The 27079-nt window shown below is 53.5% G+C and overlaps 1 protein-coding gene and 1 long non-coding RNA gene across 4 annotated transcripts; one reads left to right on the top strand and one right to left on the bottom strand.

Moving 5' to 3' along the window:
* Nucleotides 1-259: 259 nt before the first annotated feature.
* Nucleotides 260-17723, bottom strand: LOC146766446 (uncharacterized). 3 transcript variants are annotated; one of them, XR_014958006.1, is made up of 5 exons: nt 17627-17723; nt 17382-17425; nt 7773-7903; nt 1284-1414; nt 260-853 (listed from the first exon to the last, which is right to left on the bottom strand). It is a non-coding gene; the product is annotated as an uncharacterized LOC146766446 (long non-coding RNA). The 3 variants fall into 3 exon arrangements; XR_014958004.1 differs by lacking the exon at nt 17382-17425; XR_014958005.1 differs by lacking the exons at nt 7773-7903; nt 17382-17425.
* A 604-nt stretch (nt 17724-18327) lies between these two features.
* On the top strand, nt 18328-22037 carry FOXF1 (forkhead box F1). Its single transcript, XM_031505844.3, has 2 exons — nt 18328-19878; nt 21587-22037. The coding sequence occupies exons 1-2, from the start codon at nt 18819-18821 to the stop codon at nt 21745-21747; spliced, it is 1221 nt and encodes a 406-aa protein (XP_031361704.3). The 5' UTR covers nt 18328-18818; the 3' UTR covers nt 21748-22037.
* Nucleotides 22038-27079: the final 5042 nt, after the last annotated feature.

Below are 27079 nucleotides of genomic sequence, written 5' to 3'. Positions count from 1 at the left end.
GGAACTGCATCCACACACAAGATTTTTCTCGGTGTTGGTTGCAAAAATATCCAGTAATTTTGATTTCCTATTTACAATTGTGAGTAATTTAAAAGAAGAAACAGAACAACAACGTCACCCTGCCCAAGTTTCCTCTTTGGTAAGTAGGTGTTAGTAACTCCTGCCTGGTGTTCAGGATGGTGTAGGAGCTGAATTACTCTGTGGAGGTCAGTGGAGGTGGTGAAAAATAACAAAAGTTCTGAGAGAGACAGCATTTGTTAAAAGAAAAAAAATTTATTTTTCTGTAGGGAAGGAAAAAGGGGGAAAAATGTTTAAAGTTTCATTTCCACGGTGTTAAATTAACAACAGCAAAAGCCAGCCAAAGGAATAAAATGCATGTTAAGGAAATTTAAAAGAGTTACTCTGAAATGAATGCCAGCTTGCTTTGCTGAGCTCCTGAGTCACCAAAATCCCACAGGGCACCTCCTAAAAAGCTTAGGCTCTGCACAGATCCTCAGGAGCGCAGTGTTTCCCTTCGGAATGTGGTGCCCTGTGCTCTGGGAAGGAGAGATAACCCCTCCAGAAGGTGCCAGCACAGCACAGGTCTGACAACACCTCCCGGTTACCTGTGCTGAGTGCTCCTTATCTCCCTGATACTCTATCAGCCTGGCCAGGACAAGGCTCCCCGATAGCCAAGTGGCTCAATTAGCAGTAATTAGCGCATCTGTGCTGGCCTGGAGCAGGTCGGTGTCTGCTGATCCCTCCGGAGGAGCTGTGGGCTTGGGTGGCCACTGGCTTGGGAGCCAGGATGGATTTTGGGCTGCTGGTTCCCTTTTCCTGCTGGGCTCGGTGGGGCAGGGTTTAGGGCCAAAGCCTAGAAAGAGGAAAACGGTGGAGATGATTCCACCTGGGCAGGGAGAGGCTGTGGGATGCTCCTCCTTCCACAGGGACGCACAGACAGGAATTGCAGAGCCATTGGGCTTCCCAAAACTGGTCCTGCAAGGGATGATCCATGGTAGGGGCTGCAACTCCTATCTGGGGTGGGGGTTGCTGAGTTTGAGGGGAAATTTGGAGAATTGGGAGATGTGAGCTCCTCTGGTACAGAGATAATGGGGATTTTCTACAGCAGCAAACTCCTTGAGATGCCCCAGTCACCAGCACATCCCCTGGGAGGAGAGGGGAGACCTGAGCCAGGAGGTTCAGGATATCTCCTGCACACACAGACTGCTCTGCACGGCTCCTCTCTCACTCTGCCCAGTTTTCCACTGCAGATTTGGATTTTCCTGCACTTTCTGAACTCTCACCCTCAGGGTGAGGGCTGTCTCCAGCCCCCAGCATGGCCAGGGATGTCCCTGTCCCTCCTGCAGGCACGCAGTTAAAACCCAGCATCTCCAAATGTTGGCAGTGACGGTCCCCAGCGCTGCTGGCCAGAAACCTGCAAAGCAGAAGAGAAATGCTTTTGGTGGCAGAACTACAAATGCTCCATAAAGCACAGCTTGTCTGGGGCCTTTTTAATGTGGTTCTGTGCTGAGTTTCTGTCCCCTAATTCACAGCAGAAGCGGAGCAGAGCTCGGTAAAGATTGAGCATGAATCCCCTGCGCTGGGTTAATGGGAACAATTACAGAGGTTTCTTCTTTTTCTGCTGCCAAGCTGTGACATGAAATCATTCTCCGGGTTCCTGTTTCCACGGGAACAATTAGTTTCATGCCGTTTTGGTCTTAGACATCAATGAAGTGTTTAACTAAATGAAGGCCAACACTTCATAAACGTATTGTCTCACGCAATCAGCAAGTAGCTACCAAGTGCCACAGCTAAATGCACAGAAAGCAACCCCACAGAACGCTCTGGAGTGTGTGAATATTTATTGATCTGGTGCAGCACATCGTCCATGAGCCAAAAATACCGAAAATTCCAACCGTGGGCGTTTAGGTGTTACCAGCTTTTGAGCCAAGCCGTGTTTCCTCAAAGGGTCTGGTCACCTTGAGGCATCTCCAGGAGAGGCTCTGGGGACCTGTTGGCTGATGCTGATGGGTTTCAGCTGGCCAAGGTGAGCCAAGGGCAGGGGAGCTTGCAGGACCTCGTAGCCCCGCGGTGCCTGAGCTCCCAGGGCCGTGCCTGGTCCCCAGCCTTCCTCCAAGGACTCCACATATTTTCTCCTTCAAATAAAATACACAAAGAGTCCACACGGCACGGGGTGGAACTCAGGGCTCCCTCCCCGGCACATCTGGGAGCCTTTCCCTCGCAGAGCTGAGCAGCTGCACGGGAGAGAGGCAGACAGGGAGGGAGGGAGGCAGGGAGAATCCTGCGAGGGCTGAAGTGGGAAGGGAATTCAGGGATGCTGCCCTGGGTGGCTCAAGTGGGACACGGACAGGATGAGAGGGAGGGGCAGCTGAGCAAGAGTGATTTCTGAGCTCCACTCCTGAAAATGAGCCGCTCAAAAGGCTCGGGAGGAGTTGGAGTGGCTCATTTTAATGAGTTGTTAAGGAAGAATTCACTGTGCAACCCTCAATATTGGACCCTGAATTCTTACTTCACTGGGCAGTAGATCACATCCTTTCTTGATACCAGCCCTTAGAGAGAAGGAAATTATGTTTTCCCCTGCATTCAAGAAGGATTTATATACAAGAAGAAAGAGTAACCTGGTTTCAGTTTAGCAACTTGAGAGAATCAGAATTTCATTTGCAGCATTCCCTTTTACCCCTTTTCATTCTCTTGACTGAAATCTGTCCTGGGAATGGTGTCATGCACAGCCTTTCCCTGTTCCTGACGGACAGTCAGACCACACTCAGTGACCTTTGCACAGCTATTTCTTGGATGAAGCCCCTAAGTTGGCTCTTCCAGCCAAATGCAACAGAGATTTCACAGAGAAACTTCACATGAAATCATTTTTTGACCTGATCCCAAAGAACATTTCCACACAGGAGGAAATGTTCCTCCACATGTACAGAGTGGACCCTCTTGGCACAAAATATCCTTCTGTCATCCTTTGTGCTGACAAGCTGGCAGGTGCTGAACCACCTCATCTCAGCACAAAATATTCTGTGGAGGATGAAGGAAATGCACGGAGCTGCTTCTCCATCCGTTCACTTCCATCTGACAGAGCTCTCCCTTTCTGCCATCTGATTTTCCTGCTTATTTATCCTTCCCCACCAGCTAAAAGCAGCCTCGTTGTCCTAGGAAGGAAGCAGGGATGAAATGATGCCCAACGGGGCTGCCAACCCTTCCTCAACCCACCTGGATCCATTAAAGCAGCCAAGGAAAGGGGTGTGAAGCCACCCTCATGCCGGACACTTGGAGCTGTGTCCGTACCTGATGCAGATTTCCAGCAAATCTGGAGAGGGGAACAGGCTCAATCTCCACTCCAAACTCAGTGTAAACATTTCCATGAGATCTCCCTGCAGGGCCAGCCTTGAATCCCTCCCTGCTATTCCCCACTCCCCTTTTACCACCCAACCTCCTGACCTTGCAAAAATATGGCTCTGGAGGGTCAGAGCATGGGCCTGGAGCAGACACTGATTCCTGGGATTAGGGCTGGGTGGCCCAGGGGCTGGACAGTGCAACATTCCTGCTCAGAGGCTCTGCTTGAGATAAGGCAGCCCCACTGTGATTTACTCCAAGGAAGAGGAGTTGAGCTCTGCATGTTCCCTGGCAGATGAGGCAGGGATAATTCTGCAGGATAAACCCCTTTCAATCTGTCAGTAATGGTTTGCTTTGGGGAAAAACAAAACAAAACAAAATAAAAAAAACTCTAATTTTGTACAGCTAAAAGCACCAGGCTGGGCTGGACCACAAGCCAAGGCTCACCCCCTCCGAGCCCAAACGCACAAGGATGCACCAGGATGTGCTGGGCTCATTTATTCCTGTTTTGTTTAACCCTGTTCCAATTCCCCCTGGGTTTGCAATCTTCTCCTGTTGGATTTCAATAGCAAAGTAAGGCAGAGAGGAGCAGTGTTTCCAGGTGAGAAAATCCATGTGAGATGCTTGGATTTCAGGGTTTGATTGGGTCAGAGCTAAAAAATAGGATTGACCTCCCTCACCTGGCTGGAAAAGAGAGGATGAATTCCCATCCCAGAGGTCCAGCAGAAGGGAAAGGTAACACAAAGTTAAATTCATTTCACTGATCAGTTTGGTGGAACATCCCATGCCTTTTCCCTCACCTAATCTCCACGTTCCCACCACGCTGCACACACTGGGAAGAGCCAGCTCCATCCACGTGCAATCCCTCTGGCCATTCTCCATGGAGGGAAACCTGGAGGGAGGCTCTTCCAGCCCCCTGCACATCCCCTTTGGAGCCTAAATACCACCCCAAGGCTCACAGCTGAGGAAACCTGGAGATTTTGATGTGTGGCCACCACGAAAGCTTCAGCTCATCCTACACCTGCAGTGCTGGTCCCAGCTACCAACCAGCCACTTCACCAGCTGGGCTCTTCCTTTGATCCCATCTGGGTGGCTCCAGATCTTTGCCTGGAAAACATTTCCAGCATTTTTGGGATGTTACCAAGAGTTGCCAACACTGGGAACTATTGCAAAATGCGATCAGGATTAGAGGAGCCTGAGTGAGGACTCCCCATCTAAGGTCACCTCGAGAATGTGACATCAAACACAGGATTGAAGTCTTTCAGTGCATGGAAACGTTTCATGGAGCACAGCAGATGACTTTGGAATTTGAGCTTTACTCATTTTTTTCCCCCCGTAGATTTTATTACACAACTTCTTCCCCTCAAGAAGAACACCAGGTTCTCCTCCCAGTTTGTGAACCAAAGCAGAAGAGGTGGCTCTGACAATCTGGTCCTCAGCCTGCGAGGGCTCCTTTCATCGCTGCCACTGATCTCAGTCCCATCCCTGGGAGGTCACTGGAATGAGTCAGGTGGCAAATAGAAAACACACAGTTTATGCAACAGCCTGAAATGAAGGAATCTCCCCTTGGAAAAACAATAGGGCCATTGTGTTCCCCACCGGAGCAGCCGGGAAATGCTCCTGCGGGGCTGTGATGAATTAAAGGTTTTTCTGCAGCTGATGCAGTTGCTGTTTGCTGCTGAGAAAAGCTGTCTGGGTGTCTGCAGCACATTAAATCCTTTAGCTCACGTTGCCAGCACCACCAGAACTTCTAAAATAGCATTAGAATAGAATAATAGAATTTTTTAATAGAATTCTTTATCTATCTAATAGATTTTTTTAATGGAATTAAAGGTTTTTCTGCAGCTGATGCCGTTTGCTGCTGAGAAAAGCTGCCTGGGTGTTTGCAGCACGTTAAATCCTTGAGTTCACATTGCCAGCATCGCCAGAACTTGCAAAATAGCAATAGAAGAGAATAATAGAATTCTTTAATAGAATTCTTTAATAAAATTAAAGGTTTTTTCTGCAGCTGATGCAGTTGCTTTTTGCTGCTGAGAAAAGCTGTCTGGGTGTCTGCAGCACATTAAATCCTTGAGTTCACATTCCCAGCATCACCAGAACTTGCAAAATAGGAAGTAGACAAGCAGAAGGAGAGTGACCAGAGGGGGAAGGAGACAACCAGAGCTGAGTGACTCAGCTCCATGCTGATCCCTCCAGTTTCATGGGATGCTGCTCCTCAATCACACGGTGGAGGGAATTACAGCCAAAACAGCTTCTGCTCTGAGAGCAGAGCCTCCCACCCTGCTTGGATGGACACGAGGGCTCTGACAGGCCCTCTGCTGCTGGGCTGTCCCTAGTCCTGGTTGTTGGACCCTGCTCTTGGAGGTTTTCAAAGCTCAGCTGAACAAAGCCCCTGTGGTCCTGACCCTGCCTCGAGCTGCTGATGGACCTGCCTCGGGCAGAAATTTGGGCTCTCTGGACCATACAGAGACCTCCTGAGGAGGTTACAGGATGGGGCCATCAAGGCAGCAGAGCCTTGCCTTGACCACACTCCCATTTCTAGTCCGTCAGCCTGGTTTTTCTTGGATGTATATTTATATGTATATCTCCTCTTTTGGCTGGAAGAGGCCACCTGGCAGCAGCTGTGGGACATTTCCAGCAGGATCTGGAAAGCTGGAGCTGTTTGAGCACCAGCAGTGGCTCAAACTGCTCTGCCAGCACTTCTGCTGTGCCCCCAGCAGCAGCCAGGGCTGGCTGGGACACACGAGAGCTCCAGTCCTGCTGCTGGAAGCGAGGAACTGAAATGCCAGGAGCAATCAGCACAACAATGCCATGAATTTCCTCCTCCACAGCGCTGAAGGAGAGTGACAGGGAATATTTTGATGGGCCTCAACAGTTCCAAGCATTGGTTTCACTTAAGGAATTCCAACTGGTTGCGTTTTGTTTTTCCAATGGCTGGAATTGCTCTCAGGGGCAAGAATCATTGGAGTGGATCCTGAGCTCCTGTCTTGCTGCTCCACGGGCTCCAAAGCAGGGAAGCAGCTGGGAAAAGGGGGAATTCAGCAGCTGAATCCTCGAGCTGGCTCTGTCCTGCATCCCCTTTTCCCACATCCCACGTGTCATGTGCAAACTGGATGCACCTGCTGGAGGAACTGTGTGGGGGCAGGCGTTATCCTCCAGTTATAAATCCTGGGGCTATCAACAGCCTTCAGTAAACATTTGGACAATCCTTCCTACCTCTCCCTCGTCCAAATATTTGCATCACACGGGGCTGCTGCCCGTTTCCTGACACGCTGCACAGCTAAGAATATCCTTGGATCCCAGGTCGGTTCCAGCTCGCTGTGATGGATGGACTTCTTGGATGAAATAAATGGCTCAGGGAGAAAGAAAAGGAAAAACAAAAACCTGCCTCCTGATAATAAATCCAGGTCAGGATGGAGGGAAAGAGCTTTCAGTGGGGCATGGTGTTTTTAGGAGCTTTTAGGATCTGATCTGGGGCATCCAAGGGTTAACAACAAGCAGCTCGGAGCTCTTTCAGTGGACTCAGACCACTTCATCTCTTGGAGGAAAGGTTGGAGATGCTCCTGGAAGCTCTTCCTTCCTGCTGGGTTGGGAATAGCCAGTTTTGGATGTAAAATAGGAACCTGCTGCATGAAGCCAGGTTTGGTGGCTCTTCCTCCAGAGCAGAGCTTCCTCCAGGTGAACCACAGCAGGAATCACCAGATTGTAACCTGTGTGTAAAACGTTTCACGCAGCAGAGTTGCCAAATAGAAATAAATCTCTTTATTTTCTTCTTAATGCCAAGAGAGGAAAACAACCTGAAGTCTCCTTTAGCAGTTAAAAGGGTTTAGCAGTTAATTGGGTTTAGCAATTAAGAGTTCTAAAGGCAATATCTGTGTTTTGTGATTTAAGACTGCTGTGCTAAATAACGACTTTAGGAAGATTAAGCCTCACAACACAATAATTTTAGTCTTTCGCTAAAGAATTGACGTGCCTGGGACTTTGTGGCTGAACACACACCACAACAAGCCAGTGGATTTTCTGATAGAGTAGTAAAGAAAATAATCAACGCTCAGCTTAAGTGCAGGATAAACAGCAACCTGGGCTGGTGGAAGGTGCTGGAACCCATGGCAGGGAGCTGGAAAAAGATGAGTTTTAAGATCCCTTCCAACACAAACCATTCCACAAGTTTATGATAAAACTTATTAGGGATTAAATTGGCTTGTCCACTGCAGCTTCAGCTTGAACTTTTTGTTTTAATCTTCTCCCCATCCATAAAACCCACCACAAATAAGAGCAGCACAGCTCCCTGCTGTGGGATAGCTGGGAGAAGATACCCTGGGAAGAGAGGTTCAGGATATCTCCTGCACACACAGACTGCTCTGCACGGCTCCTCTCTCACTCTGCCCAGTTTTCCACTGCAGATTTGGATTTTCCTGCACTTTCTGAACTCTCACCCTCAGGGTGAGGGCTGTCTCCAGCCCCCAGCATGGCCAGGGATGTCCCTGTCCCTCCTGCAGGCACGCAGTTAAAACCCAGCATCTCCAAATGCTGGCAGTGACGGTCCCCAGCGCTGCTGGCCAGAAACCTGCAAAGCAGAAGAGAAATGCTTTTGGTGGCAGAACTACAAATGCTCCATAAAGCACAGCTTGTCTGGGGCTTTAATAAATCCGTTTTCTAATCCTGATATGGGACAAACCACGTCGAGATTTCACTGACCCCCCCCCCCCCCCCAGGTAAATTCTTCTGCACCTCCAGCATCTCCCCTTTTCCTCCCACGCAGCTCATCCCTTCCTTCTGCAAAGCCCAAAACTCCGAGCCCCGCGTTTTTGGACAGACTAAACAACATCTGCGGAGCCGGCGGTCCCCGCTGCAGCCGTGCCGGGGGAGCGGAGCCGCTCCCGGCGGCCGGGACGGAGCCGGTGGCACCGGGGAGGGCTCGGGGCGAGCCGGGATGTGGCGGAAGCATAAAGCACCTGTCGGGGCGGCTCTGTCGGGATTAGCCGAGTGCTGACAGACAAATTGGCAAGATTAATAAGAGCAATCAAGGCTGTGTGGGCTCGAGCTGTGAGCTGACATTAATGTGACATCGCTTTCATCTGCTCCTGCCTCGCCCCGCGCGGCATCCCCGCGGCTCCGGCAGAGCAGCGCGGTCGGATGCGGGGTTACAGCCCGGGGGTGTCCCCGAGAGTGTGGCAGGGCAGGGGACAGCTCTGTGTGTCGTGAGGGGGAGCTGCCAGCACGTTTTGGGGACCCCCGCTCAGCCCCGGTGTGCCCCAGAGCTGGCAGCTCTGCAGGGCCTACCTGGCCCGCATAGCACGGGCAGGGAATTTTTGGCTTCAGAGCCGCCTGCTCTGCTGGGTTCGGGGATTTTTGTTTTTCTGTGCCTGCCACAGAACCGTTGGATGGCGAAGAGGAGACGCAATGCTCGCCCTCTCATTAAGGAAAAAAAAAAAAAACAACAAACACACGCACACACCCCCAAAAAACCAAACAATACTAAGCAAAACCCAAACAAACAAACAAAAAGCACCAAGAAAAAGAAGGCAAAAAGCATCAGGGAATAAAGGCCAATTCCAGGTGCGAGGAGAGAACAAAGAAACTCCTCTGCTGTCGCCTTAAGCCCCACACCTCGAGACTTGGCTGGCTCGGGATGCTTTGACACCCTAAAGAGGTTTTAAGGCAGAAAAAGCTGATTTTAAGCGCTCCTCTGCCTCCAAACCCCAGGGGGAATTCTCCCCTGCATCCCTGGCGCGGCGCAGCCCTTGCACGGGGAAAACTTTTGGGATTTTTAAGGAATTTTTCTTTTTCTCCTTGTCTTTTCGAGCACATTCCCTGCTAAAATCTCCCTCGCCCTGAATTCTGTTCGCATCCCTTTCCAACGGCGGAATTGGATGGATTTTCTTTTGTTCTTCGGTCAGTGAGGGGTTCTAACAGTACTAAAATATGGGAATGCCCAAATCCTCCAGGTCTGCCGGGCTCTGCCGCACGGGCTGCTCCGCCGAGAGCTTTTGCCCACAAAAGGAAAGTGTCGGAAAGGAGGGAGATGCCAAAGGCTGAGCGCACGTTCGCTCCTGCGGGGAAAAAAAAAATCCTCTCCCTGGGACCTCAAGTGGATCCCTCCGTGCTGGGGATTTATCGAGTACGAGGGAAAAAATCTGTAAAAAACGGTTTTTTTAAACTATCAGCTCTTCTAACCTTCAAATGCAAATGGGGATAAAAGCAGCTGGAGGGGACAAGAATAATTTTGGAGAGAGGTTTTATGAAGAAACCAAGAGGGTGACACCAAAACCAGACTCAGAAAACAAAGTTACAGTATGATGATTGCTGCCCCATCTCCCCAAAAATTAATTTTAAAAGTTCTTATATTTTAATTTTATGTATGTAATTTTATGTAATATTAATTATTTATTAACTATTAATTTTTTTCTTAGTTGCATTTGTAACGACTGGAGTTATTATATATATATATATATATATATATATATATATATATATATATACAAACATATTTATCCCATCCTAAATGGGTGAATTAACGGGATTTTTGGAGTGAATTTCAGGTTCCTCCAATCCCCACCCGGCAAGGGCAAAGCCCTAAGCACAATGTCCCCAGCAGGAAGTTTTGGGGGACAAAATTCCATTTGCACTGGGAAGGGCTCGAGCTGGATTCAGGGAGGGGGAGATGAACCCCCCTTTTCCCTGCCCTCCTCCAGGGCTCGTTTTTGTTTGGATTTATGCCTAAATTTGGGATTTTTTTTCCTTACAGCCCCTCTCCATCCCCGCCTTCCCCACTGTGAAACCACACGGAAAGGAGGCAACGGCTGAGATCCTTAATTCCTTACCGCTACAAATAATAATTTCGCATCCTTTTTAATCAGATTTGCTGCCCTAAAAAGCGATGAAGTCGAAAATACACATCTTCCACCAATCCGGCAGCGAGGCGGCGGGCACCCAGCGGTCTGTTTGTAATCTCAGCCTTTGCCATGAACATAAACACGGCTCCAACCCAAATACACGCGGCCACCTACGGAGCGAGCGCGGGGCCGGGCGCGCCGCTCTCCCCGCGGGGGCTGAGCCGCCTTTGAGGCTGCCCCGCGTGGAAAAGCCACGGGGAAATCGCTGCCGCAGCTCTGCTCCCTCTCGTGTCCGCGGCCCGGGGGAAGAGCAGCGAGAGAAGGGGAGAAGGGATGGCCGGGCGATCTCCGCGCTGCGCGGAGCCGCTCCCGCCGCCTTCTCCCTCCGCGCCCCGCGCACCGAGAGCGGCCGGGCCCCTCCGGGCTGCTCCTGCCCTCCCGCTCAGCCCCGTTTGCCAGGGGAAAAAATCCAATTTTTTCTTGGTTTTGCAGGGAAATAATTCCCCTTTCCGTATTTGCTGTGTTGCTTTCTTTGGGTTTTTTGCTTTTGGGGTTTTCTCTCTCGTCCTGACCCTTTTTGTCTTTTTCGCACTTCTTCCTTTTTGTATTCTCTCTTGTTCTTTTAATCGTTCTCTTTAAATCTTTCGTCTTTTATTTTTCCTTCCTTTCTCCCTTTCGCTTTCTTTGCTTTTCCCCTTCCTTTCATTTTCTTTCTTTCTTTCTCTCTTTCTCTCTCTCTTTCTTCCTCTTGCTCTCTTTCCTTCGAGCTTTTCCCCTTTCCCTCTATTTTTCTTTCTCCTCACTTCTTTCTTATTCTTTGTTTCCTTTTTTGCTTCTCCATTTCCCTGTTCTTCCGTTTTCTTTTACCCTTTCTCTATTTCTCACTCTCTTGCTCTTCATTTGTCTCAATTTCTGTTCCTCACTTAATTCTTTCGGTTTCTCTCTCCTATTCCTTCTAGTTCTCGTTCTCTATACAATTTTTATATCTTCTTTCTCTTTCTTTCTTTCTTTCTTTCTTTCTTTCTTTCTTTCTTTCTTTCTTTCTTTCTTTCTTTCTTTCTTTCTTTCTTCCTTTCTTTCTTTCTTTCTTTCTTTCTTTCTTTCTTTCTTTCTTTCTTTCTTTCTTTCTTTCTTTCTTTCTTTCTTTCTTTCTTTCTTTCTTTCTCTTCTTCCTTTATTCCTTTCTTTCTTTTCTTTCCTTTCTTCCTTTCTTCCTTTTCTTTCTTCCTTTCTTCCTTTTCTTTCTTCTTTTCTTCCTTTCTTTCTTTTTCTTTCTTTTTCTTTCTTTTTCTTCCTTCCTTCCTTCCTTTTTTCTTTCTTTCTCTCTTTCTCCCGCTCCATCTCTTTCTCTCTCCTCCTTTCCTTCTTTCCTTCCTTCTGCCCATTCCGTCTGATCTCTCTTTTTCTCTTTCTCTTTTATCCTCTCTCCCCTCCAACACAACCTCTCCGTACATTTATTTATTGAACTATTTGGAAACATTTCTGTTTTCCTTTGCCCTGGGGCAAACCAGACCCAGGGCTCTGCTCCAGCTCAGCTCCAAACCCTCTTCCCGACGGACGGAAAAATCGCTTTTCTGCGCTGCCAGCGCGGATTTCCAGCCCGGTGGTGTTCGCCTCGATCCCCCAGGCTCAGCCGGGAGGGTCCTGCCCGCGGCCCCGCTCCCTCTCGGGCAGGTTCCCATCGCTTTTAGGGCTCAGCCGCGCTCCCGGTGTCCCCACGCGTGGGCTGGGGGGACACGGGGGAGCCCCCGTGGTTCCGAGCGGGGGAAAACTCCTTCAGCCCGCGCTGCTTTGAGCCAAGTGGTCAAATTCGATCGTTTCCAGAGGAGAAACGAATAATCCTGGAAGGAAAATTCTGATGCTGCAACCTCAGCCCTCGGGCAGCATCTCTGCGCCAGGTATCCCCAAAATCTGCGGGAGAAAGGCAGCTGAAGAAATTCCTCCCTTCCCCGATTTTAAAGAGGGTTAATGCAAAATTACTCGGTGTGTTTTAACAATCTGAATTTGAGGGAGACTGAGAGAGAGGAGCTGAGGGTGCTGCGCAAAACGTGCTGGGAGTTCTGCAATTTTCCGAGCGGTTCTGAGAACGGGAAAAGCAAAACCATTTCTGAGTTCATTATTCGAATTTTTAGTGAATTCTGGGCCAGTTTTGGTGCGGCTTCTCTTTATTTGATGTGGGGGTGTTTTGTTGTTGTTTTCAGTGGATCGTTCTTTTGATTTTTTTTTTTTTTTAATTTTGGGGTGGTTTTACAGAAATTCTTCCCAATTCCTCTCTGGCTTCAGAATTCTTCCCAGTTCCTCTGGCACAACTACCCCAAAAGCCCCAGAATATTCCCAATGGGAAGATGGACACATGGATGCGCCCGTTCCCTGCCCGTTCCCAGAATGATTCTCCCCGAAATAAAAATCAATCCCTGTGCTGCAGAAATCGTTTAACTTCGGGGCACAACAACCCGTGCTGGGGAAAGTTTTCCCACCTTGGCTCGGGCATTTCACGGATGCACAGCGCATCTTTCCCGGGAATCCCAGCCGAGCTTTTTATTCCCTGCAGAACATTTTTTAAAGCCCCTCCAGGTCGCTTTTAATATTTAAGTAGGGGCTGGTTGTGCAAAGGGGATCGATTTACGAGGAGCTGCTCTGTTAGCAGGAGGTGGGAAAGACGATAAACCAATTTTTGGTGTATTTTAACTCTCTGCTCTGCCAGCTGCCAAGTAGAGGGGTCCACGAACCTGCAGCACGCAGAACCCGCTGATGAACAACATCATTATTTGGGAATTCTAGCGGTGAAAACCAGATTTTGTCGGGAATGCTTCCAAGGCAAAGCACCCGCAGATCCTTGCACAACTGCGGTTGTTTACAGCGAGAATTTCTGGCGGTGTTTGGGAGCGCGCGTCTCCAGCCCCGGCTTTGGGCTGGGCAAGGGGGGCACGGAGTTTTTGTGCGGGATTTACTGTAGAAATCAGGTTTAAAAAAATGCAGCCTAGCAGGCCGTTGTGCAGCCCTAGGCGATTTGCCTTTCTCCGCAGGAATACTCCGAATTTCCCTGCAGGAAAAGGACAAAGCACAGATTTTGTAAGTGCTCTGTCCCCGGGCAGCGTGGGCACGAACAAGAGGGGTTCTGCAGCACCGGGGATCTTCTGGCACGGGGGTTTTGGTACCTCCGGGGACATCCCTGTCCTCAGCATCCCTCTGTGGTCCTGCCGCATCCCTCCCGCCGTGTCCTGCCCGGCAGGTGACAAGGCACAAGGGGCACCCCGACACCTGTCCGGGTGCTGGCACCCCGGGCCGGGTGATGCTCGGTTGTCCCATGTTGGACAAAATCTCCCTCCAAGAAAAGATCTGCACCCCGAGACTCGCGTGGGTCCCCCCAGCCTTCCCTCGGAGTTTTCCTCACGCCCAGGGTGCTGTCCCCTGGAGAAGGGAGGTGGGGTCCTTCCCCAAACCCTCCGTGTTTATTTTCCGCACCTCCCCGCGATGTTTAGGAGCGATCCACGCCGCCACCTTGCCCATTTTTTATCCCCAGAATGGATCGTCCCTGAGGCTTTTGGCAGCCGTGGAAGAAAATAACCTGTTCTTCCTTTATGTGGGATATTCCGTTGGAGTTTTTCCCACCTCTCCGTGCAGACGGATTTTGTGGGACACCTCGAAATGGGGCTGGTGACCCTCACCTGCCCGACGCTAAAATTCCCCCTTCCTCCAGCACCGACACATGGATGGGATTTCGACAACGCTTTGCTTTAAACTCGGAGGAAAAAAAAAACAACAAAAAAAACACAAACAAAACAACAACAAAAAGTTGAAATGAGGCTGAACCCCTTGGAATTCCCTCATTTGGGAATCTGGTGCAGACCCCCGGCCCGGCTTGGCCCAGCCGGACTTTTGGCATCGGGAGTCGCCGGGGGCTGGAGGTGGTTCCCCATGCCAAAAAGCTCAGCAGAGAATAGAAAGTTTTCTCCAGCAGAATTTTATCTCTATCCTGACGGGATTTGGTGCTGGAAAATCTGGAAGTGGCTATGAATTTTGCTTGGATGCCACCGCTATGCCAAGTTAGGAGAGGGGATATCCCATCCCAAGGGTTCTGTTTGCTTTGGGAGCATCCCCAGGGAAGAAACCTCGACCAGGAAAGCCTGAATGCCTCAGGAACGGATTTATCCCAGGATTTACACCTGGATTTACACCTGCATTTACAACTCGAGCTGCCTTTAAGGGTGTATTTGTGGGGTGTGGGAGCATCACTTGCCAGGTCCCAGCCCTGCTCCGGCTCAACCCCGCTGTTTCTCTTGGTACCAAATTCTTCGGGGCTGAATCCCAGCCAGCCCAAAAGCATCGGCCCGGGAAAGCATCCGAGCTATCCGTCCCTGAGCGGGGATATAAATACCCGCAGATATTTGGAAGATCTCTGTGGGAAGCGATTGTGTCTGAGTGGTAGCGCTCGGAGCTTATTATCGCTGGAACCGATTTATATTGCAGGGACCGGGTCCTGCCAGAAAACTCCACATTAAAAAAAAAAAAAAAAGAAAAAAAAAATCCCGAGCTGAAGAAGGCTGTAAATTCCTGTGCTGCAATATTTCATCGAAGGACGTCATGGAAAATCTGGGCTTGAAGGGCGGGGGGAGACTCGGGAAGGGCAGATGGGGGAAAAGGGAGACAAAAAGGGGGAGATTAAGATTTTGCTGGTTTTTTTTTTTTTTTTTTTCCTCCCTATCTGACCAAAGCATGAACTTCTGCCTGAGACATGGCGGTGACAGCCAGCCTGCACCTCAGACACTTGGGCAGCTCTGCTGCACTCCCAATTTCTGCTTTTGCTCTCCCAAAACCTTCTCCAGGTCCCGTTCGCTCCTGCAGACCGGGCTTTGCCTCCAGCAATGCCAGAGGCCAAGGCTGGGACTGAGAAAAGTCCCACGCGTGGGGCAAAGCATTGCTGTGCGATGGATCCCCAAAAGAAATTTGGGGCGTGCGTGCGTCTCCCTAAAAACATCTTTCCCTCGGCGCTTCCACCTTCCCTCAGTTCTCCTCCCTCCATCCTCGACCCCCTCGCTCCAACGCACCCCTTCGCCTTTAAATAAACATTTAGGGATCAATTCGCCGCGGATTTGGGGCCAGCGGCCACGGGGATGGCGAGGACTGAAAAAAATAAAAAAAAACCCAAAAAAAAAAAAACCCAAAGCAGAGAGGGGGGAAAAGCCGGTGCTGAGGAACGGGAGGGGGGTCCCGCGGGTGGTGTTAATGCAAAGCAGGACACGGGGAGGGGGACACGGGCCGGTCACTCCCCTCGCCCTGGGTGGTCCGGGCTGGCAGGAACACCCCGGCCCCCGTCGGAGCAGCACCCAGCCCGCCTCTAACAATGCCACCTATAGACATTCTATACATTTCCATCCTCGGGTTACAGCCGGCCTGCTCGCCGAGTTGACTTCACTTAAGCAATTAGCTAGGAAAAATACCTTCGGCGCAGGAAAAGGAAGAAAGCTCGGATTTGTCTATTTTTACACAAAACACGGCCCGAGTTTGGGGCAGGGGGAGGAGGGAAGGGGAGAGGGTTTGGGAAGGAGCCGGGGCCGGGAAAGCGAGCTCCGAGCGGGATGGGAGAGGCTAATTGAGCCAGATGATCATTTAATTGTTGTCATTTCTTCTTGTTCTCCTTTCTTTTCATCTCTGCCCGTCGGGGGCCGGGGAGGACCCGATTAACCCACCCAAATCACGAGCAGACAACACCAAAAGCGAGTCCCGTTTTCCCCCACATCCTCCTCCTCCTCCTCCTCATACACCAGGCTTTTCCTCCCCAAAACTCTCCTTTCCCCGACTCGTGTGCTCGGATTAAAACCCCCCAACATTTCTGCTGTTCCCACGACGAGGCCTATAGGACCCGGAGCGATATATTCCCATTTTTCACTTTTGCTACCTATAATAAATGCATAGGAAACCAAATCTTCCCCCTCCTAAAAGATCTTGCGAGAGGGGGAAAGGGGACTCGTGAAGGGACTGATTTTCTTTGAGGGGGAATAGTTTGATTTCCACGGAGATTTTGTTGGGGTTTTTTGTTTTTTGGGTTTTTTTTTAACTCGAAGATATTTTATTTCCTCGTGGAAATGCTGCCGGTGGCGAACGCTTTGAACGTGATTTTTCCACGGGTGCTTTGTGCTGTGTTTAGAGCTCCATCCCCGGGTGTTTTGGGGGCAGATCAGGGAGATTCGGTGGCAGAGTGACGCAAAGCAAAGAAATCCACCTTTTTGGCGAGCCGGGGGGAAACATTCGATGCGCAGCAAAGCTCAGGGTCAGAGATGCGCTCCCGCAGCAAAAATAAAAAGAAATACAGAGAGAAGCAGAGGGAATATTCTGCACCAGCCTCCTCGGGGGTGAAAGCCCCGGAGGAGGTGATTGCTTCCCAAAAAAAAAAAAAGCGATTTTTTGGGGTGCTTCCCGAGCAGCCACCCTGCTCCACGTTCTGCTCCGCACTGAGGGAGCAGCGGCCGCCGCCTCCCGGGGCAGCCGGGGCTGCTCGTTCTCCTCCTCCTCCGGGGAAAAGCTCCAGAAATAATTGTCCCGACCTCCTCCCACCCCCTCCCTGGCTACCTGCCCCGGCCCGGGGCTTGCCCGGGGCTCTCCCGTGCCTGGCCCGGGCCCGTTTGCACCGGGAACGGGAGGGCCGGTGCTGTCTGCAGGATGATTTTTTTTTTTTTTTTTCTCGAAAAGGGAGGAAAAGAGGGCAGGGGGGAGGATAGAAAGGTAAAAAGAAAAGGAAAACCCTGATGTGAAATCCCTCTTGGTCCTACCACAGATGTGACAGGCGCCCCGGAGGCTGCTCGCAACTGCTCGCCAATAACGCGGAGGGAGTTTGGAAACCCGATCGGTGCCTATCTTTCCTTTAAAAGGTATTAAATTATCATTAAAACCTTGAAAAGCGAAGCTGGAAGACGAGGGCCTTTGGGAGGGGGGTGTCCCCTCTGTCTCTTTGCCCAGGGATGCACCCACAGCCCTGCGGCGAGGCCTGCAACGGAGCGCGGGGGGACGGGCTGGAGATTTTTGTTCCCTTTTTTCCTTTCTCTTTTCTTTTCCTCAATATCGGGAGGGATCAGGAGGCAGCAGCCGGCACATCGGCGGCTCTGAGAGCCCAGGCTGCTTCCCCCGTGCCCACCCGCAATCCCACCCCCACGCACCGCAGCTTTCCACGCGCGGGCCGCGAGAAGGTGACAAAGGTTTTAAGCGACTTACCTCGAGTGACAGCTCTGCCGGTGGCACGGTGCTCAAAGCGGTGGCTTTTGGGGAAGAGGGGAGGGAGAAAAGGGGGTCTCTGCCCCTCTGGCTTTTTATTCTCCATCCCCCCACCCGCCGTGTTTGGATCTGGCACCGCCGGAGCCGAGCGTCCAACTCCGGGCACGGAGCCGCGAAACTCCAGCACAGATTTATATACACCCCCCTCAAAAAAGCCCCAAAAAACCCCAAACAAACCAACCCACCCTCATCCCTAAAGCAGCTTCGGAGCAGCCGAGGGGTCCGAAGCCCGTTCCCGGCCCCGGAGCGGCGGCGGAGGCAGAAAAGGGCATTTCGCGAGGCAGCGGGAGTTTTCGCCGATTTCTTTTTATTAAAGCACCCCCGAGCCCGTGTTTACATTGCGCAGTATAAACATCCTGCCCGGGCCCGCCGAGCTTAAAAAGAGCGCACGAAGAGGGGGTTTGAAGCGGGTGAAGCTGCGCGCAGCGCGGAGCCGCCGGCCGGGCAGCGCCGCTGCCCCACGCCGCGCGCGGAACCTCCGCGCTGCCCTGACCCGCGTGGGGCCCGTGCCGCGCTCCCCAGGGCCGGGAAGGGGCGCAGGGAGAGGGCGGAGGAGCCGCGCGGCGCGTCGCGGTCACGCGTGGCATCAGTCCCAGACACACACACGCACACAGAGATCCACGCGCGGTGCCCTCCGCGGCGGGCAGGGCTGCGGCGGGCAGCCCCCTCCGGGTGGGGCAGGGCGGCGTGGAAAGGGCTCTTTAAAAGCTGCCCACCGGCGGGGAGCGGCGGCGGAGGGGGCCGGCACGGCGGGCGGAGGGGCCGCCCGGGAGGGCGGGGGGGGAGCGGCTCGGGGCGGGGATCTCCGCTCCGCGCTTACGTCTGTCAGGAGCGGCAGACGCCGCTGCGAGAGATAAAGTAGAAGGCGAGCGGCGGGGCCGGGGGCAGACTCGACAGGCACCGCGATGGGAAGCAGCTCCCCGCAGCAGCGGCAGCGCCAGCGCAGCTAAAGGCTCCGGAGGGGACGGCGGCGGCCCCGGGAGCCCGGCCCGGCCGGGGGCAGGCGCAGCGGCGGCCCCGGCTCCGCGCTCGCAGCAGCCGAGCCCAGCTCGCTTCCACCCGCCCCCCCATCCCGCCTCCCTGCGGCCCCCCCGACCCTCCGCCTCTCGCTCGCCTTCTGCAGCCGCGCTCGGATTTAGGGATAAAAGTGGGAGGAGGCGGCAAAGCGGGGTGGGGGGGTGGCTGGGGGGGTGTCGTCGCTTCCATTTGTTTATCCACGGAGGGGTGAAGCCTCCCGGTGGAAAGCGAAGCCGCCGGGGGGCCGGGGTGGTGGGTGAGTGGCGGCGAGCCCCCAGCAGCGCGGCCTTCGGCGGGGGCGCTGGGGGGGCGGCGGAGGAGGGCCGGGGCTGGGGCTGGCCGCCGCGGACCTGGCCCTAGATGACTGCAGAAGCGCAGCAGGCTCTGTCCTCTCAGCCCCCTCCTCCTCCGGTGCACAGCAGCTACGGCCCCATGTCCTCCGTGGCTGAGAAGCAGCCGCAGAGCTCGGCCATGGACGCCGCCTCCGCGGGGACCGGCGGCGCGGCCGGCAGCGCCCCGGGCAGCGGCGGGGCCCCGGGCAGCGGCGGCCCCAAGGCGAAGAAGACGAACGCGGGGATCCGGCGGCCGGAGAAGCCGCCTTATTCCTACATCGCCCTCATCGTCATGGCTATCCAGAGTTCTCCCTCCAAACGCCTGACCCTCAGCGAGATCTACCAGTTCTTGCAAAGCCGCTTCCCTTTCTTCCGAGGCTCCTACCAGGGCTGGAAAAACTCGGTGCGCCACAACCTCTCGCTCAACGAGTGCTTCATCAAGCTGCCCAAGGGCTTGGGACGCCCGGGCAAGGGCCACTACTGGACCATCGACCCGGCCAGCGAGTTCATGTTCGAGGAGGGCTCGTTCCGCCGCCGGCCCCGCGGGTTCCGGAGGAAATGCCAGGCGCTGAAGCCCATGTACAGCATGATGAACGGGCTCAGCTTCAACCACCTCCCCGACAGCTACGGCTTCCAGGGCTCGGCCGGCGGGCTCTCCTGCCCCCCCAACAGCCTCTCCCTCGAAGGGGGCTTGGGGATGATGAACGGGCATTTGTCCAGCAACGTGGAGGGGATGGGCCTGGCGGGACACTCCGTGCCCCACCTGCCCGCCAACGGTGGGCACACCTACATGGGCGGCTGCACCGGCTCCTCGGCCGGGGAATATCCGCACCACGACAGCTCCGTGCCCGCATCGCCGTTGCTCCCCGCCGGCGGCGTGATGGAGCCGCACTCGGTTTACTCCAGCTCGGCCTCGGCGTGGGCGCCCAGCGCCTCGGCGGCCCTCAACACCGGCGCCTCCTACATCAAGCAGCAGCCCCTCTCGCCCTGCAACCCCGCGGCCAACCCGCTCTCCTCCAGCCTCTCCACGCATTCCCTCGACCAGCCCTACCTGCACCAGAACAGCCACAACACCGCCGACCTCCAAGGTAAGGCGCGGCCCCGCGTGGGGCGCGACCGCGGGGCTCGGGCTGGGCTGCGGACCCCGCGTGGATCCCGGCGGGGCCGCTGCCAGCCGGGACCCCGCTCCGGGAGCGGCTTTAGTGCTGCTTTAGGGGATGCTGCCCTGCCCTCGCTCCTCGCCTGCTTTCCCCGGGGCAGCCGAGCGCCCGTCGGGGCTCTCCCGGCCCGGGGCCCCGGGGCTCCGCTCTCCCCGGGGCTCCGCTCTCCCCGGGCAGAGGCTCCGCTCTCCCGGGCAGAGGCTCCGCTCTCCCGGGCAGAGGCTCCGCTATTCCCGGGCAGAGGCTCCGCTCTCCCGGCCCGGAGCTCCTCTATTCCCGGGCAGAAGCTCCGCTATTCCCGGGCAGAAGCTCCGCTATTCCCGGGGCAGAGGCTCCGCTATTCCCGGGGCAGAGGCTCCGCTATTCCCGGGGCAGAGGCTCCGCTATTCCCGGGGCCGGGGCTCCGCTATTCCCGGGCAGAAGCTCCGCTATTCCCGGCTGCTGCTTCACGTCCAGGGCCGCCCCGGGCCTAAGGCCGGTGGGGCTGAGGCAGCGGGGAGCTGCGGGAAGGAGAGGCCGGGGATGCAGCATTGGGCTCTCCCACCTCCATCGGCATTGAAAAGGGAGGAATTCCCCATCGGCTGCCCCGCCACCAGCTGTGTTTTTCACACGTCCCATGGCCGCGTTTTCCAGGCCCTTCACCTCCCTCCATCCATCGCCCAAGCCGAAGCCGCGGCCCGGACCCTCCAAATCCTGCCGCTCCCCAAAAACCCGGCTGGGTCTCGTTGCTGGAGCTGTCGGGGCTGCATTTGCCCTGACTCTTGGGACGGAGATGGTGTTTGGCCGGGGAGAGGCCTCGGCAGGGACGAGGCCAGCGCTGGTTTCGCTTTGCTGCCCGAATTCCCCTCGGGGCTGCGGGGCTCTGGTGGCACGGGGGAACCCCGGAGCCACGGGCGGGCCACAGGGCAGATTTGGGGGCAGATTTGGGGGTCCCTGCCCATCACCATCACCCCGGGCCTTCGGAGGCGAGCGGGATGTGCCTGACAGAATCGGCTGTGAAGCGGCCAACAAATGGGTCAAAACCACAAAGCGAAGCGGGGGAAAAAGCACCGGAGCTGCAGAACCCGGGGGCCGGGCCGGGGCAGTGCCCACCCCGGGCACGCTGGGGCATTTCCCGGAGCTCAGCGCATCCAGAGCTTCTGGAAAACTGAGCTGGGAATGCGCCCCGAGCAGCCACCGGGGCCTTCACCGAAACGCTCTGATTATCACCCAAAGTGGCGCTCCCGGGCAGGGCACCCGCAATTCCCGGGGCGCTTTTCCATGGAGCAGCCCCCTCCTCCCGCTGCCCCGCTCCGCACCCGGCGGATTTTCCGCACGGGCCGAGCCCATGGGAAAAGCAACAAAATAAATATGAAACGTTGAAACCAAACCAAAAACCCCTAAACCCACCGCAAATCCCTTCTCCTCGCTGTGCCCCCAGGCCGGGCAGGGCATCGCCGTTGCGGGGCTTTCTCTGCCGCACCTGCGGAGCCCCGATGTGCCCAAACACCCCCAAATCCGCGCTCGGACCCGGGCGGGTTGGGTCGTTGGGCTTTTATTTATTTATTATTTTTTTCCCAACCCCATCCCGCGTTGTTTCTCCCTCCCCTGGCGGATCTCTTGGCGCTGCTGACCATCTCTCCCCCCCGTCCCGCAGGCATCCCGCGGTATCACTCGCAGTCTCCGAGCATGTGCGACAGAAAAGAATTCGTCTTCTCTTTCAACGCCATGGCCTCCTCCTCCATGCATTCAGCGGGCAGCGGCTCCTATTACCACCAACAAGTGACATACCAGGACATCAAGCCGTGCGTTATGTGAGCCGGGGCGGAAAAACGCCGCGGCTGGGGCCGGCCAGGGGGTTTGAGCATCCCCCAGGACTCTCGGGGTGCCAGAGGGGGTGAAGCGAGTCCCAGCCGGATTTTGGGCAGCAGGAGCGGCCCCGGGAGGAGCTGAGCATCGGCCGGGGCTGAGAGCCCGCAGCGTCCGCGCCTTCCTCTGCTCGGGGAGGGATGGAGGGACGGCAGCAGCAGCCCCGCGCCCGGCCCGAAAGCCCCGGCTGCCACTTGGGGTGAGGCTTTGGCAAACGAGGTTTTGATGCTTCTTTTTTTTTTTTAAAAAAAAAAAAAAAAACAACAAAAAAACCACCAAAAGATGAAATTGCAAACTCAGAAAATGAAATTGCAAACTCAGAAAATGAAATTGCAAACTCACTTTGGGAGTGATGGCAGTGAGCGATGCCACTGGCTCGGGCTGAGCGGGCTGGGAAAGATCCCGAATTCAAATTCCCTCGGTGCCGTCTCACTTCGAACCCGGAAAAATACGTTTAATTTTTTTTTTCTTCCTTTTTTTTTTCTTTTTTTTTTTTCTTTTTTTTTTCTTTTCTTGCCGGCCAACACCCAGCAGGCAAAAAAAAAAAAAAAAAAAAAAAATCTCTCAGAGGGATTTTTAGGAACTATTAATTTTGCCTTTTTTTTTTTGCCTGCATAAAGACTGCAGGATCAGACCCTATGCAGAGAGAACAAGGCACTTTGGAAAGAGTCAGCCATGCTCATCCTGTTATTTATTCTACAATTCTTTTTTTTTTCGTTGTTGTTGTTGTTGCTAATAATGGAGACACGAATAGTCTCAGTTGATCAGTATTAAATCGGGGAATCTCTGTTGGCAATATTTGCCATATAGATTTGGGGTTTTTTTAGTTAACCTTTGTAAATTTGCAAGCGACTGTGGTCTCTGTGTAAAGACAATCCTCCATATGTTTTTATAGAAATATATATATAATGAAGGATTATTCCCCTCCCTCCCCTCTCTATTTTTTTTTCCACCCTGACGTTGTACAGTTCGGTGACACCTATTTTAATTCTTTCTGCACTGTATAAAATTGTAATTATGTGGGTTTGTTTTTTTGACTTTTTTGCCTATTTTTTTTTGTGTACGTTTTGTCCCTAAAGAAAAAAAAAAAAAATCCCGAAATAAAACCTGTATGTTATTTGTACATGGGCTTCACGATTGTATGAGCAGCAAATAAACGAGCATGCGGTGTAATTAAGCTTAATTAATGAGGAGTCCGGCCCTGCAAACCCTCGGGCAATAATTCCCCGTCCCGGCACAGACTCAAACCCAACTTTTTAGGGTTTTTTCACCTTGGCGGAGTCCTGGTTGCCAATTTCCCTGCCGGGAAATATTTCAATTGAGGATATTGAAACGCAGAAGGAGGAAAAGCGGCGGTGCTTTTTATTTTTAGCTTTTTATCATTAGGATTATTCCATTTTTTCCTCCCCCAGGGTTAAAGGCTGGGTTTGACAGCTCTCTGCTTCTCCCTCGAATTCCAGGCGTGAGGCTGCCGGGATGGAGACCGCGGCTCCTTTTTATTCTTCCTCCATCCCGGGAATTTTCCAGCTCCTTTTTTTCCCCTTCCTCCATCCTGGGAATTTTCTGAGCCGGCAGGAAACTTCCCGCGGATTTTTTCCCGTGTGAAAAAAGAAATAAAAATTCATAAAATTGAAGGAAATTTACCCAAATTAACGCAAATTATTAGGAATGAATAAGCAGGAATAAAAATTAAGCGGATCAGCTGCACCATCTCCGTTGTGCACAAGGCAGTGATAAATCTGCATTTAAATATTGGTATTTTCCTGCGAAATTTGAGGGGATTTGGGCTAATTCAGGATCTTCCAGTATCGAGAAATTTTTGCTTTAATTCGTGGGCCAATCTGTCTTTATCAATATTCAATATCAACGCGCATAAAAAAGAGATGCAGGCGAATTAATCTGATTACGTGGTTGTGGATTTCTGCCTTTATAGAGGGAAATTTAATCAGTGCACACTAATTAGCCCAGCTCTGTGCAATCAGCATAATAAAAATCCAAGTTTGCTGTAACGAGGGAGAAATTTATAATATAATTGTAATTAAGGGAAAGCTTTATTAGAGTTGGGGGAGGCCTTTTCAGAGTGGATTTTTAATTGGGTTTTTTTTGAGGAGCGTTGTGGGGTTTTGGGCGTTTTTAAATTTTTTTTTTCAATGTTTTTGGGTTTTTAAAATCTCTGTTTAGATCTCTTTGAGCCAGCAGCAATCTGCCCGCAGCATTATTGGTTTTGTCCATTTTTATGCTTTTCTGGGCTGATTTTTCCCCACCCCTGTTGAAGGCGAGCGCGTTGTCTCCATCCTTTTTGGTACAAGCTGAACACGGAGGGGTTTTTTTTGCAAATACCTGTACGAGGCGTGGCTTCAGAAACGGTCCAGGGTTAGGAGCTGAGAAATCCAAAAGTCACGGCCGAGGTTTGTTTGCATCCCTTGGGATGGATTTGGGAGCCTCCTTGGCGCTGGGGGCTGCTGGGGGCTGGGAAGGGCAGGCAGCCCCTTGCGAGGCTCGGGGGGTTCCGTGCCCGCTCCCCACCAAAGCCGGCTGTGATTCATTCCTCTCCCTCCCGTGGCTTTGCCAAACCTGGAAAAACAGAGCCGCTGCATTCCGGGGACGCCACATATTCCTCAAGCCAGTGAGCGCAGTCTAAACAGGAGCTCTCCATCCCAGAGCCCTCCAGCAGCCAGGAGAGACCAAAAACCCCCCAACTCCTGCAAAAACCCCGGGCCCTGAAATCCCCCCAGGTCCTGCAAAACCCCCCGGCTCCTGAAAATCCTCCCCAGGTCTTGCAAAACCACCCCAAGCTCCTGAAAACCCTCCCCAGGTCCTGCAAAACCCCCCGGCTCCTGAAAACCCTCCCCAGACCCTGGAAAACCCCCCAAGCTCCTGCAAAACCCCACCAAGCTCCTGCAAACCCTCCCCAGGTCCTGCAAAACCCCACCAAGCTCCTGCAAACCCCCCAAGCTCCTGAAAATCCTCCCCAGGTCCTGCAAAACCACCCCAAGCTCCTGCAAAACCCTCCCCAGCTCCTGAAAACCCTCCCCAGGCCCTGGAAAATCCCCCGGCTCCTGAAAACCCTCCCCAGGTCCTGAAAACCCTCCCCAGGTCCTGCAAAACCACCCCAAGCTCCTGCAAACCCCCCAGGTCCTGAAAACCCTCCCCAGCTCCTGCAAACTCCTCCAGCTCCTGCAAATCCCCCCCCAGGTCCTGAAATCCCCACCCAGGTCCTGCAAACCCCCCTGCAAAACCCCCCAGGTTCTACAACTCCCCTCAGGTCCTGAAACCTCCCCAGGTCCTGCAAACCAACCAGGTCCTGCAATTCCCCCCACCCCAGGTCCTACAAAACCCTCCCCAGGTCCTGAAAATTCCCCCCAGCTCCTGTAAACCCCCCCAGACTCCTGCAAACCCCCCAGGTCCTGCAAATTCCCCACCTCCTGCAAACCTCCCCAGCTCTCTGCAAAAGCCCAGTGGGTTTTTTCCCAGTATTTTCAGTCCCAGGGGATGGTGAAGTCCAAGCTGCTCGTGCTTCTCCAGGCTCTGAGAGGAGGTGAGGAGGGACAGAGCGCCCAGGAATGCCGTGGGAGCCCCGGGAGAGCGGCGAGGCAGGGCTTGCTCACAAATGTGGCACAGAAATGTGGGATTTGCTGCTGGAAAGGCTCAGATCTGGCCGTGCTCAGCACCAGCCAGCTGCTCCTCACACCCCTCATCCCAATCCTTAGGGAAAACATCTCCTTTTCTTTTGGGCTTTTGGCATTTTTACTTCAGCAAACAGCTTCTCATTGCTGATGCCTTGTGCAGGTCCAGGGGCTTTCCACAGGGATGGAATTCCCAGGAATTTTCTACAGGGATGGAATTGCCCAGGAATTTTCAACGGGGTTGAAATTCTGGAGCGTGATGAGAAGCAGGGCCTGGTGTCTCCAGGCAGGTTGTCCCCTCTGGATCAGGGGACATTGGTGTTCCCAGGAATTCTGGTGGCAAAGCATTTCCCTCTGCTCCTCCCAGGATGTTTCCCCATCCCTACAAGGATGGAGTCGTCTGCCACTGTCTCCTGCCCGTGGGCTCGTGGGGACAGAGCTGCAGGGAGCAGCTTTGGGACAGTGCAGAGATCCCAAGGAAGGCCTGGAAGAGGGGATGTGGGGCTGGGTCCCCTGTGGGGGGAACACATTTTTGGGAGGGTCCATTGGGATGATCTGCAACCTTTTTGGGAGGCAGCATTGGGGGTGAATAGTGGTGAGGGGTCGCTCAGGGATCCTGGGGCTGGAGGATCCTGGAGGGTTTGGAGGATCCTCAGATTCTGGAGAATCCTGGGGGGTTTGGAAGATCCTGGGGGGTTTGGAAAATCCTGGGGGGTTTGGAGGATCCTGGGGGTTCTGGAGGGTCCTGGGGTCATTGGATGATTCTCAGGATTGGAGAGAATTGGATGGTTCTGGGGGACTGAGGGATCTTGGGGGCTTTTGGACAATCCCGGATGGGTTTGAGGGGTCCTTGGGGACTTGGAGGATCCCAGTAGGATTTGGATGATCCTGGAGCTGTTGAATGATGATGGCGGTGCTGGATGATCCTGGTGGGATGGGATTTGGATGATCCCAGGGATGTTGGAAGATCCCAGTGGGTTCGGACGATCCCGTTGGGATCCGGAGGCTCCCAGTGGGTTTGGATGATCCCAGTGGTGTTGGATGATCCCAGTGTGTCTGGACGATCCCGGTGTTGTTGGACAATCCTGGTGAATCCGGACGATCCTGGTGGATCTGGACAATCCCGGTGGATCTGGAGCCTCCTGGGGTTGTTGGATGATCCTGGTGGATCTGGACAATTCCGGTGGATCCAGACAATCCCGGTATGTCTGGACGATCCTGGTGTGTCTGAACGATCCTGGTGGATCCGGAGCCTGCCGGGGTTGCTGGAAGATCCCGGTGGTTCGGATGATCCTGGTGGATCTGGACAATCTCGGTGTGTCCGGACAATCCCGGTGGATTCGGACAATCCCAGTGGATCTGGACGATCCCGGTGTTGTTGGACGATCCCGGTGTGTCCGGATGATCCCGGTGGATCCCAACGATCCCGGTGTTGTTGGACGATCCCGGTGTTGTTGGAATATCCCAGTGTTGTTGGAATATCCCGGTGGATCCCAACGATCCCGGTGTTGTTGGAATATCCCGGTGTGTCCGGACAATCCCGGTGTTGTTGGAATATCCCGGTGGATCCCGACGATCCCGGTGTTGTTGGACGATCCCGGTGTTGTTGGACTATCCCGGTGGATCCTGACGATCCCGGTGTTGTTGGACGATCC

This window comes from Lonchura striata, chromosome 11 (assembly GCF_050655825.1).
Source record: "Lonchura striata isolate lonStrDom1 chromosome 11, ASM5065582v1, whole genome shotgun sequence".
Classification (NCBI taxonomy): domain Eukaryota; kingdom Metazoa; phylum Chordata; class Aves; order Passeriformes; family Estrildidae; genus Lonchura; species Lonchura striata.
Note: the sequence above shows the minus strand (reverse complement) of the source record. Positions and strands in the feature narration are given on the sequence as shown.

Coding starts and splice junctions, on each gene's coding strand:
- FOXF1 (XM_031505844.3), top strand. CDS start 18,819: ATGACTGCAGAAGCGCAGCAGGCTCTGTCCTCTCAGCCCCCTCCTCCT. Junction 19,879..21,586: donor CAACACCGCCGACCTCCAAG/GTAAGGCGCGGC, acceptor CCCGTCCCGCAG/GCATCCCGCGGTATCACTCG.